The sequence below is a fragment of the Lissotriton helveticus genome, chromosome 1_1 (genome assembly GCF_964261635.1).
Source record: "Lissotriton helveticus chromosome 1_1, aLisHel1.1, whole genome shotgun sequence".
In the NCBI taxonomy this organism is placed as follows: Eukaryota; Metazoa; Chordata; class Amphibia; order Caudata; family Salamandridae; genus Lissotriton; species Lissotriton helveticus.
In genome coordinates this window covers 205,162,798-205,178,055 of record NC_136057.1, presented here as the reverse complement: position 1 = coordinate 205,178,055, position 15,258 = coordinate 205,162,798, and the positions used below count along the sequence as shown (strand labels likewise).

The following is a 15,258-nucleotide window of genomic DNA, read 5'->3' as shown; positions in this document are numbered from 1 at the left end:
ATATATTTCCCTGGTTAGGTTAGGGTCACTTCACTGGGGTTCACAAGTCACTCTCAAATGTGAAAATGTATATAATGTAAATACACTAACAGAAAATATTTTATGCCATTTTGTTTGTGAAATACTATTATGCAAAATAAATAATACTCACTTCGGCTGAAGTGAGGTCTACTAAAGTTCTGTTCTGTAGGTCTTGACGTAAAACCTTCTTAAAATATTGTTTTGCCTTATTGAATTAAGGTTTCATTCTGTGTCTTTCTGTTAAGTTTGAGTCAAGCAGGATACTCTAATGCTTGCAAACATTAATTAATCTACAAAATGAGTTCAGTGTAAACATTGTCTCTTATTATCCTTTTTCCTTATAGCATTAATTGCTTTATGAATATCTTAAAGTGATATATCAGCATCAACAGAAGAGAAATCCGAAGCCAAATCAAATTCTTTTTTTATAGAGGATAATAATTGGTTAGTATCAACATGAGAAGTATTAGTTTTAGGAGTTTAAAGATTTTTATAATTATTAGAAATTTCTGTTAAAATGTCTTTATCTTTAGATACTGGCCATTACACATTATTGCATCAACATTAATTCATTTCTTTTTTACTTTGAAAAAGTTTGATTAAAGTTTGCCAGCTTTGTTCTGTCCTCCATTTATACTTGGCACTTGACTTAAGTAGATATGAAGTAAAAATGTTATTAAATTTAAATTTAGCTTTAACAAATTCATCTAAACAGGATTTAGATTTAGAAATACAATACATTTGCCCTAAGGATTTAATATGATTCATAAAAAGTAAAGCCTTTTTTGTATTAGCTTTCTTAATTTCAGATACATCTGATGAGATTAAATCACGAGAGGTGCCTTAAAAGCATTTCAAATGACCTGAAAGGATAGGTCGGTAGATCAATTTAAAAGAAAATATATATTGAAACTGTTGGGTAAAATGAGAGTCCTCTAAAAGAGCTGTACTAAAACGCCAAACTTTAATCTTGGGAGTAATGAGGAGTAGGTCTAAATCGAGAGTGAATGGGTCATGATCTGAAATTAATATAGCTCCAATGTCTGGATGTACAATGTGTTGAGATAATGATTTGAATACAAATTTATAATCAATCCTGGATTGAGAAAAACGAACAGGAGAAAAGAAAGTATATTCTTGTAAGCAGGGATTACTGAGTCTCCATGTGTCTATAATGGATCTTCGTTTGATGACTGCATTAAATTGTCTGTGCATGGAAGAGGAGTGATCCAAAAAAGGATCTAGAACAAGATGACAATTCCCCTATCCAAAAAAAAGACATGGTGGTCTGTAATGGATATCAATTTATTTATAATATTAGGCCAGAAGGATTTACCTAAATACGTGGGTGCATATACATTGAAAATGGTTAACAGTATAGTGTTAATGAAGAGGCTTAAAAGGAGCCAACAACCTTATGTATCCATTTCTTGAGATAGTAACTTAACATCTAAAGTTGTTTTACATAGCATAACAACTCCATTGTGTTTACTAGTCCCTGGCAACGGACAAGCATATCCTACCCAATTACGAATAAGTTTAGAAACTTCTTTGTCCAGCACGTGTGTTTCTTGTAATAAGGTGACATCAGCACTTAACCCAGCCAAATGTGTAAGCACCCTTTGTCATTTAATAGGAGACCCTAACCTCTTAACATTCCATCTATCTATACGCTGTGACATAAATAACCGTTTAAGTTAAACTTACCATGGTCTACACAATTAACTTTATATATAATCAATATTTAAATAAATGAATAAAACATTTGTACGATCGGAACAAAAGACAAATAATATATGAAAGGAAATGTATATAATATAACCATTAAATAAAAGTAATTAAAAACAATAATTTAAAATGAATACATTCAATATAAATTCATCATACTGACTGATAGCGAAGATCTTACATCACCCTTAAACGGTGCAAAGCACAGAGCAACTCAATGCGTGTCTGGCCCATCTACCCACTGAATAGTAGAATGCAGTCAAGTCTTCAGGGCACCATAATAGTTTTTCTGGAATTATGAGGCAAATTTACATACAGTGAACCTCAGAGAAGATCATTTATCTGGGAGTCATGCTGCAAAGACTGAATTTCACCATTCAGTGTGTTGATGAATCTGGCCTCAGACCAGCAAACACTTACATTGCTTAGTAAGTAAATAACTCTTCAACCACCACCATAGGAATTGGGGAACACAGTTTACAACAGCTGTATACGTGGAAAACAGCCCACAATGCTGGGCATCTTTCTCTTGGTCCTGATTGCTTCCAGCACAAGCACCACATATGTCATCTCTGGTCTAGTCTAGGTATTCCAGCTCCATAGTCTGGTGATCGAAGTGTGTTTTGGCCTATCACTTTGTGTGTGGTCTGTCTTTTAGTTTCCCAGGTCTTGAACTCAGGTTTCTTGTCCATGAAGAGCTCTCATTGAGTATACCGTTGTATCTTTGTGTGTACAAGCTAGTCACCACTAGACCTTGGCCCCTAGTTACTAAAATTGGAACAGGTGCTTGTGTGATGCAACACAGTTTAGTCCTGTACATACTGGACTTTAAAATGCTTAATAAACTGATGCTGTATTTTGGCAAGTCAAGTAGGAAGTCTGAGAAACTACAAGCTAAGTTTTCGGATCCAAGAGTTATTACTAAGGTTATGAGGAACACGGTAGAACTAGATGATGGCACTGTTCATCACATGAATTGCATTGCATTGCTTTAGCGGGTGATGTTGCTGGTGTGAAGAAGAGTCCTCCTGTTAAAGAAAGCTGGGGCATATTATCAGGGGGGTTTATCTCCGCTTTTTTGGCTTTAAAAGCCAAGAAAGCGGAGATAAAATTATCTCCCTATTACCTAGCTGTCGCTAACACCAGTTAGCGACAGCTAGTAGGAGATAGCGACCATCTTGGGCCCCACTTTGCATGTCAGTGATATTTATCACTAATGACATGCAAAGTGGGCGTGCCAAGATGTTAGCGACTGGAAACAATCGCTAACATCGCTATCTCCTATTACTAACTTTTGGAGATATTCGCGCTAAGCGCGAATATCTCCAAAAACTAACACCTGCCCTGAGCAGTTCTTAGCCATGTTATCCAATGGGAGGTGGATAACATGGCTAAGTGGAGAAGTGGAGAAGTGTGGCTCACTGGTTAGAGGCGGCAGACCCGTAAGCAGAGAACGGCCCGGGACCAGGGTTCGATTCCCGACGCGGCAGGGTCGTGGACCAGGGTCAGCGGACTCGATAATTCTCGCCTCGGTGCCTACTCTAGTCAGAAACCACACTCGGCAACTCTGGGCATCAGCTTCCCTCATCTTCACAACGGCCCCCCAGACTGCCGGGGATGCTTGGTCGCACCTTAGAGATACCCTTCAGGGACCATCTCTCAGGGTGAGCCAGGACGGGTTCCCCAGCGGTCGAAGCGTGGAGATACTCCTCCGGGAGTCGATTCCTAGCGCTATATAAACCCGCAATTAAATTAAATTAAATTAAGAGCATTAGCTCGGTAATGCATGAATATCGCTGACTTTTCAGCGATATTCATGCATTGCGGCCGTTTTTTATCGCATTTGCGATAAACCTTGATAATAGCAAGGTTTATCTGCGATAATTTCTGACGATGCTTAGCGTTAAAAAATTCGTTGCTAAGCATCGTTAGCGATAAATATCGCTTAACGTTGGTAATATGCCCCGCAATTACTGGTGGTTGGAAGTTTTATCCAATTTGGACAATGAGGATGAGTCTGGAGTTCCTGTTGAGCTCCAAGGGCATGATCAGATGCCTGTGGAGGGTCCAGTGGTTCCTCATTTTTCACAGGGTGATGTATTTTTATCCTCTAGTGAAAGGGGATGTGACAATTTATTTTTATTTTAGTTTTTGAAGTTTTCTATAGCGCTGTCAAGACCCAGAGGTAACAGAGCGCTTTACAGTAGAGAATAGCATATAATCAACAAAAGCATGACATATGAAGGGTTTTTGACAATCAGCGAGTGTCACAATGAGAGCTGCATATGAGTACTGCAGAGCTTCTTTGGTTTCAAGGGTTCAATGCACTTTACAGTCATAGAATCGCATATAATCAACAAAGGCATGACATATGAAAGGTATTGACAATCCACGAGTAAGAGTAAGAGCTGCATAAATGTACTGCAGAGCTTCTTTGGTATCAAGGTTCAATGCGGGCACAAATTTCTGGTGTTGCAGTCTGTTACATGTTATCCACAGCCAAGGGAACGGATGAGGAACAAGGATTTGAGTTGGCTTTTGAATTCCACAAAGGACGGTATGGTTCTGATGTGCGTGGGGATGGAGTTCCAGATTTTAGGGGCGTTTCCCGTGAAAGAGCAGTCCGCTGTTCTTTTCTTTCTGGTTTTAGGTAGGATGAGCAGGAGGGAGTTAGAGCTTCTCAGATTCCTGGCTTAACCAGCTTTTTTGAGTTTGTTTGCCAGGTATTCGGGTTTGCCGGTATGGAGGGCTTTGTGGGTTAGGCAGGCCGTCCTGAAGTTACTTCGCATTTCTACTGGAAGCCATTTGAGTTCTTTGAGTGCCGGGGAGATGTGATCAGATTTTTTGATGCTGGTGATCATTCTGGCTGACAATCATACTATGAGCGGTTTGCGTTGTGTTGATTCCCAAGTTCAACTACCAGGAGAGGATTCAATTCCGAAGGAACCTACGGTTGTTTCTGATGGTGATGCTGTTAACAAGTCTACTAGCATTGGAAGACGTATTGTTACTCCAAAGAAACTTCAGGATTTTGTCCGTTTTTAAGGTTAGGTTTGTTTTTAATTTTCCTTTTGTTTTATTCGGTTTTATTCTTCAGTTAATTTATTAAGGAAGGGGGATGTGTAGTAATGGCATATTCCTTTATAGGAACGCTGTGTATGTAATGTACAGAATGTTGTATGTAGAACTTGGTAATGTGTTCTTTGTAACCTTGTACAGTTAAGAATATTATGATTCATTATTCTGCAGTCAGCTCCACCTGAGCTGCATGTTTCCTTCGCTCCTGCTCCTGAAGTTACAAATAAAAGAATACTTCAATTCTAATTCTACTCTTATTTCACCTCAAGATCACTACACTACGCACATGTTCTGAATCACTGATACAGATAAGACTCATCTGGAATCCAGGGCACTTTGCTACAGGTGTCCTGGATTACAGATAGCTTGGATTGCCTCACCTGGAATCGAATGGGCTCTGCTACAGGTAAGTCCTGAATCACAGATAAGGAGAGGGGTAGGGAAAGAGCCTCAACAGACGCCATTTCACCCTGGTATGGGCATGTTCTAAATGACATACAATGGAAGGGAGGGGGTGAAGACCCTTACCTGAACCCCAGCAGAATCCGCTGCTGGCGCGTTCTCAGTCCCTGATTCCAGAAAGAGATTGAGAGCTGCCCATCCGATGAGAACCAGCTTCAGGCTGAACCTGTCGATGGAGTAAAGCTGGAGGAGAAAGGAAGAGAAGACAACTGAGGATTTTAAGTTAACACACAAGGGAAAAGGGTAACATCATAAGGACAAATATTTTTTCTTTTTGCTTTGTTTAACACTTTAATAAGCTTGAGGCTTCCGCTTAAATTATCCTGGGAATAACCAGGAGCTATGGTTGGGAAAGTTGTCATGGATTTTGGAAATTCCAAACTGTGGGGCTTACTTCTGAGCCCCTGCGCCACCGTTACGTCACTTTTTGTGACCCTGCGGCGGCATAAAACATGCAACACGTTGCGACATATTTACAAGGTGACGCATCTAGGCAGATGCATCACCTTCTAAAGCCCTGCGCTACATTATACCTGTGTCAGGTATAATGTATGCAGGGTGGGTGTTCCGTCGTAACAAGGCCCTGTAGAAGAGTCACAGTGAAATCTATGAGATTTCACTACGACACTTCTATGCCCCCAATGCGTCAAAACCTTACGCCTGCCTCATGGCAGCCGTAAGTGTGACGCAGGCCCTTTCACGTGGGGCTTGATGTCTTTTCAACAGGCTATTTTAATGTAAACCCTATTAATAGATCAATCTGATGTAATTATTATCAGAGGCACACGTTCCGAGGGGCTTATTTATGAGCCCTTGCGTCACTTTTACGCCGCTTGTGCGTCACTTTTTGTGACGCACCAGCGGAGTAAAAAATGTGCCTTGTTGCTTCATATTTACAAAGTGACGCATCTAGGTAGATGCGTCACTTTGTAAACCCCTGCGCCACATTATACCTGCGCCAGCAATAATGTATGCAATGGGGGCGTTTTGACGCAAGAAAGAGTCATAGAAGTGACACAGCGCCATTCCTTGGACGCTAATGCATCAAAATCTAACGCCTGCCTCATGGCAGGCGTAAGACTGACGCAGGCACTAACAACATGGGACTTGCCCAGGTGAAAGTACACATTGCTGTGGTTGCGTCACTTTTGTGACACACTCCAGCAATGCGTCACTTTTGCGCCTACAGATACGTCAGAAATACTGACGTATCTGTAACTCCTTGCGACATGATGTGTCATACTGTAAATATGACGCATCGTTAGTGTCGCAGGGAGAGCGCAGTGAAAAGTGACACATCGATGTTTTCATTTTTCATAAATGAGGCCCCAAATGTTTACCTTCAGGCCTTTACTTGGCCTCACTCCACCAGCTCTCACACAGGTGTGCGGCACAATCCTGGCTCTTATCCTGTGACTGTGGACACAGACAGGGGTGCTCATCTAATGGCATCCCATGCAGATATCAGGGTACTAGTAACTACAGCTCCAGTGGTGAAGTCACCATTAACACATATAGGATCAGTGGTCTATAGCCCAGCAAGGGAGATGCCCTGTATCACACAAGTCAAAATAGCCTCTTTGGAGCCAGATTTACTAAGAAGTTACACACAGTAGCAAGACAACGTGCTGCGCTGCATTGCATGACATGGAGAGAACAGAAATGCACCATATCTAATAAGATATGGTGCATTTCTGCTCTCTACCTGTGCTGGTGTACTATGTGCTGCCTAGCATCAACGCAGGCACCCTTGTCCCATGGCGCAAGAAAGCCTGCGTGACAAGTAGGATTGTTCCGGCACAGAAACAATCCTTAGAGGCATTTTCCTCTTTAAATAACAAGGAGAAATAAAGATATTTCTCCTTGTTACGCCTGGTCAGGGATGCGCACAATTTTTCCGCAATCTCATGTTTACTCACATTAGTAAACATTGGATTGCGTCAAAATCAATGGGTGGATGCATGGGAACACCCATGGAACGCCACCTCAATGCAGAGTAACGCAAGACAGCAATTTGTGTGGCCTTGCATTACTCTGGATTAAAAAAACACACAGACTACGCAAGGTGGCTTTACGTGGCTTAGTAAATCCCTTCTTGACGGATCACCACAGAACTTAACAGGTAGGAGCTGAGTTGGCTTAACATTTTTTGTGGAAATTATCATTAAGATTCGTCAAACAGTGCCAAAGTAATTAGCAAATATAAAACCTAATTTCCTATGGAAACCCAATCCTAACTATAACCACTCAGTGGTGCCCGCCACAGTGCTATCTATCTATCTATCTATCTGTCTGTCTGTCTGTCTGTCTGTCTGTCTGTCTGTCTGTCTGTCTGTCTGTCTGTCTGTCTGTCTGTCTGTCTGTCTGTCTGTCTGTCTGTCTGTCTGTCTTTCTATCTATCTTTCTATCTATCTATCTATCTATCTATCTATCTATCTATCATGGTCTTTTCACTTTGCAAGAAACAGACCCCACTCAAAGGAGATCAGTTCAATAATTTATAACTTCTTGGACATTACAGAAAGCACTCAACATGTTTCGACCTCTTGGCCTTTGTCACCATGACACTGTTGCTATGTTTATATTATTTTATTTAAATGTCTTTCATTTATTTATATTTTTTATTTAATGAATTTTATATTGCCTTTACTTTATTATTTTTCAGGCAAATACTATTTTGGTTCTGTTTTTTCTCTTTTAATGACTTTTACCTTTTCCCTACATTGATATTTTCATATATGTTGAGAAAAGGTTAAGAGCATAAAATGTGTAACTTTAATACTTACACATACTTATCTGCAATGAAAGGTGATGCATTGACCCCCTATGTAACTGGAATAAAAACCTACCTGGAATGTAGTGAATCCTGATGTAGTTCTGCAGATGTTGTGACTCCCAGGAGCATATTTACAAGCCCTGTGCACCACCGGAACGCCACTTTTTGCGACGTTTAGGGGGCGCGCAGGGCTTAGTCATATTTACAAGGCCACGTAAAGCCACCCTGTGTGGCTTTTCATGGCCTTTTAGATATGGAGTGAGGCAAGCAGCGCAAGTCGCTGCCTTGCCTTACTCTGCATGAAAGAGGCATTCCATGGGTTTTGATGTGGGTGATCATACTCAACACCAATGGAATTTGATGCTGCCCCAAATTGATGTCAGGTAAACCTGGGGCAGTGCCAAAGTCTTGCGCTTCCGTAGGGCTGTGCTGTATTCCGCAGCGCACATAGAAAGAGGAAAACCCCACTCGTGATTGTTTTTGTGCAGGGAAAACAATCGTGCCAACAACACAGACACCCTTGCACCATAGTGCAAGGGTACTTGCATTGGAGCATGGCTGCAAAATGTGTGCCTAGCTGAAAGGACAGAAATGCACCATACCTTGTAAATACAATGCATTCCAGTCCTTTCAAATTCCTTGTAAATATTCCCCCCAGTGTTGCGACCTCAAAGGTGTTAGTCGTATGACTTAAAAGCAGCCCGGTGATGCTTATCAGTCTCCAACGGACAGGGGGAACATCCTTTACAACGCAACTTTTACAACGCACTACCATTACGACGCAACTTTTACAATGCAAGTTATTACAACGCATTGCGCTGGGGGGCGCTCTAGGATAGGGAATAGTTTAATTACTATCCAACACCTTCCCTACTATCCACGGGGACTGGAGTTGGAATAGTAAATTAAACTACTCACTATCCAGCGCCCCCCAACGCAAGTCGTTGTAACGACTTGCGTTGTAAAACCTGCGTCGTAATGGCATGCGTTGTAAAAGCATGCGTTGAAACGTCATACATCCAACGAACAGTATAGTGCTTGTAATGGCATTAGAGAACATGATCTGGCCAAAGGTGAACACCACTCCCATCTTCCTGCTGTTTTAACGTGCACAGAAAAAAGAAAACTACACTCACGTCATTCACTACAGCCTGGAAACACCTAAGAATGAAGTAAGGAGCCTGTCCCGAAAGTCCGAGCCGCGCAAGCCCATCTTCAGGCAAATACACAATATGGTCGGACACCACTGGAATGCATTTTTGTCTCATTGTAGAGCCCCTCTTATCATTGGGCAGTGATTATGTCACCACACACACTTTATCAGATGCAGTGCACCTAGAAGCATCAGTGTATTGCATGGAGCCTGCGTCTTGCGTTTTACTACTGCAGGTGCATTTTAAAAGTCTACCAAACACCACGGTGCCCCTGCAGTGCATTCCATTCCATCCAATGGGTGCCATTTTTGCCTCCAAATTCCGAACTCGGTGGTCTCTTTCTATTATTGGGGTGTTGTGAGGTGAGATTGTTGCAAGTCCTTCATAAGGGAGCACAGTTTTCAGGTACTGCTTTTACGTTAAAGATTATTGAATTTCTGACTCTCTACAGCCTATCACTAGCGTTGTGGTGAGAGTTATATTGTTACTGATGAGTTTCTTCAAAAACAACAAAGAGAAATTTAGAGAGGTTTCGCCTATGAATTGGGAGAATCTAAAGGTTTTGAGAAAGGGGATAAATTTGAAAAATGCGTTCATCCATTTTAGGGTAAGGAACATTCCATTCTCCTATAGAAACAAACTGAAGAGATCCAGAAAGGTATGTGCAAGAATGATATTCTCTTCACCCTGGGTGGCTCCTATTGTTCTTTCACTTAAAAATGCAGGGAATTGTGGCTCTGGGCCCGATTCACAGAATGAACTTAAGACTCAATCCTAAACTTACTACTATTTTGGTATTCACAGAATGCACTTACTACTTTTGGCATTCACAGAATGAACTTACTACTTTTGGTATTCACAGAAGTTAAGATGTTGTCTTAAGTTTGTCTTAAATCTGTCTTAGGTTTGTCTTAAGACAAACTTAAGACAAAATCCTAACTTCTGTGAATACCAAAAGTAGTAAGTTCATTCTGTGAATGCCAAAAGTAGTAAGTGCATTCTGTGAATACCAAAATAGTAGTAAGTTTAGGATTGAGTCTTAAGTTCATTCTGTGAATCGGGCCCTCAGTGCTGATCTACATAGTCTTGATGACACCATAGGGGTGTACAGCCAAAGGTTGCTCCCATACAAGTGATGGTAGTGTGGGAAGGGCAAATCTGGTCAATGCTTAGCACCAGACGGAGTTGAAAAAAGATTCCAGGTATTTGTAATGCAATAGAGAATATTCCATTACAAGCAAACCCCTTTTGGTCTTGCATGCCCAACTTCTGTTTTCCAGAGAATTACAAAAGAGACTTCAAAGGGAACAGATGGGGCTATAGCGTTCCAGGATGATATCCTTGTTTTGGAGAGAACGTGGAATAACATGATCTAAGATTGAAAAAGGTTGTGCGGGCATTGCACCGAAAGGGTTTGACCTTGAATTTAAAATAATGTCAATTGGAGTAATTAATGTGGAATATTTAGGTGAAAGGATTTCAAATGATGGTATCAAGCCTAAGACATCCATGTTCAAGCTATCATGGTGGTTCCAGATCTGCACCTAAGGAGCAACTGATGTCCTTTGCTTGACTCATAGAGGGGAATATTACCAAGAATAAGCGAATATTATCGCTAAGCTTGGTTAGAGGCAATAATTTTATCGCCGTGCTGTGCCTATTTTTATCGCTTAGAAACCTTGCAATTATCAAGGTTTATCTCCTAAGCGATAAAAATTGGCCGAAATGCATGAATATCGCTGTGAAGTCAGCGATATTCATGCATTACCAAGCTAATGCTCTTAGCCATGTTATCCACCTACCATTGGATAACATGGCTAAGAACTGTTCTGGGCAGGCGTTAGCTTTTGGAGATAATCGCGCTTAGCGCGATTATTTCCAAAAGTAGGTAATAGGAGATAGCGATGTTAGCGACTGTTTCCAGTCGCTTACATCTTGGCACGCCCACTTTGCATGTCATTAGCGATAAATATTGCTGACATGCAAAGTGGGCCCCAATATGATCGCTATCTCCTACTAGCTGCCGCTAACTGGCGTTAGCGACAGCTAGGTAATAGGGCGATAAAATTATCGCCGCTTTAGCGGGAAAAATTCCCGCTCAAGCGGCGATAAGGCCCTTGGTAATATGCCCCAGAGTTCCTCATAAACTTTGTAGAGAACTAGTCTGGGCAATTGGAACCACTCAGGGTGTTGTTAAAAAATTTGAAGTTTGCTTTGTTTGGGGGAAAACAAGGGAGAGCCTTTTGAAGTGCTAAAGAACAATGTTGTACATACTCCTTGTTTGAAGTATTTTGTGGTTGGCAAAATTTTCACTTAGTCCGTGGATGCAAATTACTGAGCTTTGGCCGCTGTATTGCAGAAGAGCGATAATCTGATAGAGTAGGTAGTGTTGTATAGATCTAGACCTCTGCAGGAATTTGACACAAACTACTCCATGATTGAGAGGAAGCTATTGCCATGCACTGCAGTGACACAACATTTCCACATGAGACCAGAGGGAGTTGCTAAGAGAGATCAAGTTGTTTGCAAAGACTAATAGTGAAATTGGCTTGGTCGAATGACATTCTCATGAGAGGTGACAAGGTGGTTCACCCTGTGGGTTGAGGAGTGGTGTAGTTTCCCTGTGCCATGGGGGACACATGGTATACCTGCTCCACAAAAATGTTTGGTGGCCAGAGTTAGATGAAATGGTAGAGATAAAGGTGAGACATTGTGGGTAGTGCAAGGTAATAGGTCGGCCAAATTGCGTGCAGTGCCTCCATCTTTGATTGCGCTTCTGGAAGAGCCATGGCAAAAACGTAAGGATACAATCTTAGGTCCATTTAGTGCTCCTACCAGAAGGGAGATATATTCAGTAGCTGCTGTGGATTATTATTCTAAGTGGCCTTGAGGAAGTTTGGTGGAAGCTGTAACAAAGGGGCATATTATCAAGCCCCAGCAATAATTATTGCTAAGCGCACTTAGCGTTAGGATAATTATTGCCGGGTAGCGTGGATTTTTATCACTGAGATAGCGTGCTATTAGCAACGCTTATCTCAGAAGTGATAAAAATCCTCGCGCTAACTGCCAAATGAGAGATTATCACTGGAAAACCAACGATAATCTCTCGAAGTTTGGCGTTAGCTTGATGATAGGGGCTCACAAACTTAGCCATGATATCCACCTTCCATAGGATATCATGGCTAAGTCAGGAAAATATCAGGTGTAAAAAAAGCAGCGCTAACAGCGGTTAGCGCTGCTTTTTTTATCACGAACAGGGTTAGCGATATCCTTGATAATAGGAGAAATGTCGCTTAACAACATTTCTCCTATTATTTTTCTCTGGAACGCCCCCTTTGCATCTCATTAGAGATGCAAGGGGAAGCGTAGAAAAAAAGGGTGCTAACATGCGAATTTGCGTGTTAGCACCCTGTTGCTGATAGGGAGATAATTTTATCTCCGCTTTCTTGGCCTTTAAAGCCAAAAAAGCGGAGATAAATCCCTTGATAATATGCCCCAAAGTTTTTAATCATCAGTTTTCTGGAAGCTGTGTGTCGCAGGTAGGGACTACCTGACTGTCTTGTATTAGACAACGGAACGTATGGTTCCAAGTTTGGTGAGCTCTATTAAAGATGTGGTTTGAGCCACAAGAGGATAGCTGTGCTGAACCTTGAAGTAAACGAAAAGGTTGAGCAGGTCAATCACTTTATAAAACAGTGGGTGCAATTGGCAGTTAATGGAGACCTTGAGTAGCAGAAACCCTGTCTCGGAATTTTTCTTATTTACAGAACATCTCCGAGTCCGAACTCAGACAGGAATTTTCCAATTGAGTTGTTGAGCAGGAGGTCATAAGCCTGACACATGTTTGGCTCCTTGATGTCTGAAAAACAAATTAGGGGCTTTAGGCGTGTTTGGGAAGACCATAGAGGATATTTTAACAAATGGTGTTTCACCTGAGAGTGTCAGAGTGGGGTAGTTGGTACATTTGAAGTTGTCCCTGGGCCACAGGAGAGGTTTTCTCAAATGGTCAAAACCAATTAGAATTATTGAGTCGGAGAATGGAACAGAACACAGAAGCCCAGGTTTACACCAGAACCTGGGCTTCTATGGGAATTTACAAGGGCATATTATCAAGCGCATTATCGCCGCTTTAGCGGCACTTTCCTGCCGATAAAAGCGGCGAAAATGTATTGCCCTTTCTTGATAATATGGCCCACAGTGCGTGTTTATGGAGGCCAGATAGAAGGTGTGGTGACCAGCGGCACTGAGGAAGATTCAAGTGGTGTGCTTCCTGGCCTGGATGTTGGAGTATCTGGAAGTCCCGGAGGGACTGTGCATGATTGTGTCCAATCTGAATCTTGTGGACAGAGCGTTTCAAATGGGCGGATTTCTTCTCTGGCTCATCATCATGGAACCTGTCTTAATTTTGGAGGGCTAAAAAAGAAGTTTGAGACACAGGAATGCATGTTGAGTTGCCCGTTTTGTCACAGAAACCTGCTATAGTTATATTTTGAGGGAATATGTTCTGTCATAGAAAGCTGTTCTAGTAGTATTTTGGGATCAGTTTTTTTTTGTATATTAATGAGGAGGAAGGTGTGTGACCATCTGAGGATGGAATGTCGTTGCACACATTCCACTTTGTGATGCTTTAAAGGCGGGGAATGTTAGCATTTGAAAAGGTCAGTTGTAGAGACGATTTTGGATCTGCTGGTTCTGTGCCTGGCTCTCACCCCGCCTGCTGCTCCTTATTACCTGTACACTTTAATCTTATTAAAGCAAAGTTTGAACAAGTTTCAACATTAAAGCATCTTCATTCACAACAATGTCCATCAGACTTTGGCCCTGACACAGTTTAGGAGAAAAGAATGGATTATGGACGAAGGAGACAAACTCAGAGGGCCCGATTCACAGAATGAACTTAAGACTCAATCCTAAATTTACTGCTATTTTGGTATTCACAGAATGCACTTACTACATTTGGCATTCACAGAATGAAATTACTACTTTTGGTATTCACAGAAGTTAGGATTTTGTCTTAAGTCTGTCTTAAGTCTGTCTTAAGTTTGTCTTAAGACAAACTTAAGACAAAATCCTAACTTTTGTGAATACCAAAAGTAGTAAGTTCATTCTGTGAATGCCAAAAGTAGTAAATTCATTCTGTGAATGCCAAAAGTAGTAAGTGAATTCTGTGAATACCAAAATAGTAGTAAGTTTAGGATTGAGTCTTAAGTTCATTCTGTGAATCGGGCTCTCTGTGATGTAGAGGAATGTAGGATAAGGTACAGGAGCAACATTGACATGGCAATGATTTTTGGATGTGACCTTCCATGAGACCTGGTGATGCTCATTGTATCTTGGCCTCCAACCCTTCACACAGCAAAATCCCTACGCAGCTTCTCACTTATTCCCAGGGTGGAGCTGGAGATGTGGAAAAATTCTTAGGACAAGGTTAAACATACACACCCTGTATACAGTGTCAGCCTAGCCTTATTTTTTTACAAAAACCTTTAATGGCATTTTGTGATTTTAACAGATTAATACAAACACAACAATTGATGGACAGAATGCAGTGCAATGTCATACGTTCACCCTATTACAGAGATCTAGGCCTAAATCCATAGGGGCAGATTTACAATAAGTGACGCATCCCTGCATATCAGCAGGGATGCGCCACTTATTGTGCGCCATGCCTCCGCCACTATTGATGCGCCGCATTTACAATGCGGCGCACCAGGGGGCAAAAACGGCACAGATGCGTCACGCATCTGTGCCGTTAAGGCGGCGCATTGCTGGAGTTGTGTTGCAAATGCGACGCAGCTCCAGCAATGCTCGGGGTGCCCTGTCTTGTTAATTCTGCATCAATCCTTACGCCTGCTTCAAGCAGGCGCAGGGTTTTGACGCAGCATGGACCCCAAAGTGACTGAGTGAAATCTTGTAGATTTCACTCAGCCACTTTAGGAGGCATTCCTGCGCCGGAACGTCCCTGCCTGCACAGAAATGCCTCCTCCTGCCGCAGGTCTTTACAACGTGACGCTTCTCCCAGATGCGTCACGTTGTAAA

The 15,258-nt window shown here is 41.8% G+C and overlaps 1 protein-coding gene across 1 annotated transcript in view; it reads right to left on the bottom strand.

The window, feature by feature from the left end:
- LOC144760234 (uncharacterized) overlaps positions 1–15,258 on the bottom strand; it is a 303,345-nt gene that overhangs the window by 118,218 nt on the left and 169,869 nt on the right. The window contains exon 15 of the mRNA XM_078646520.1: positions 5,356–5,472. Within this exon, the coding sequence (XP_078502646.1) occupies positions 5,356–5,472 (117 nt within the window). The remainder of the gene's footprint in view (positions 1–5,355; positions 5,473–15,258) is intronic.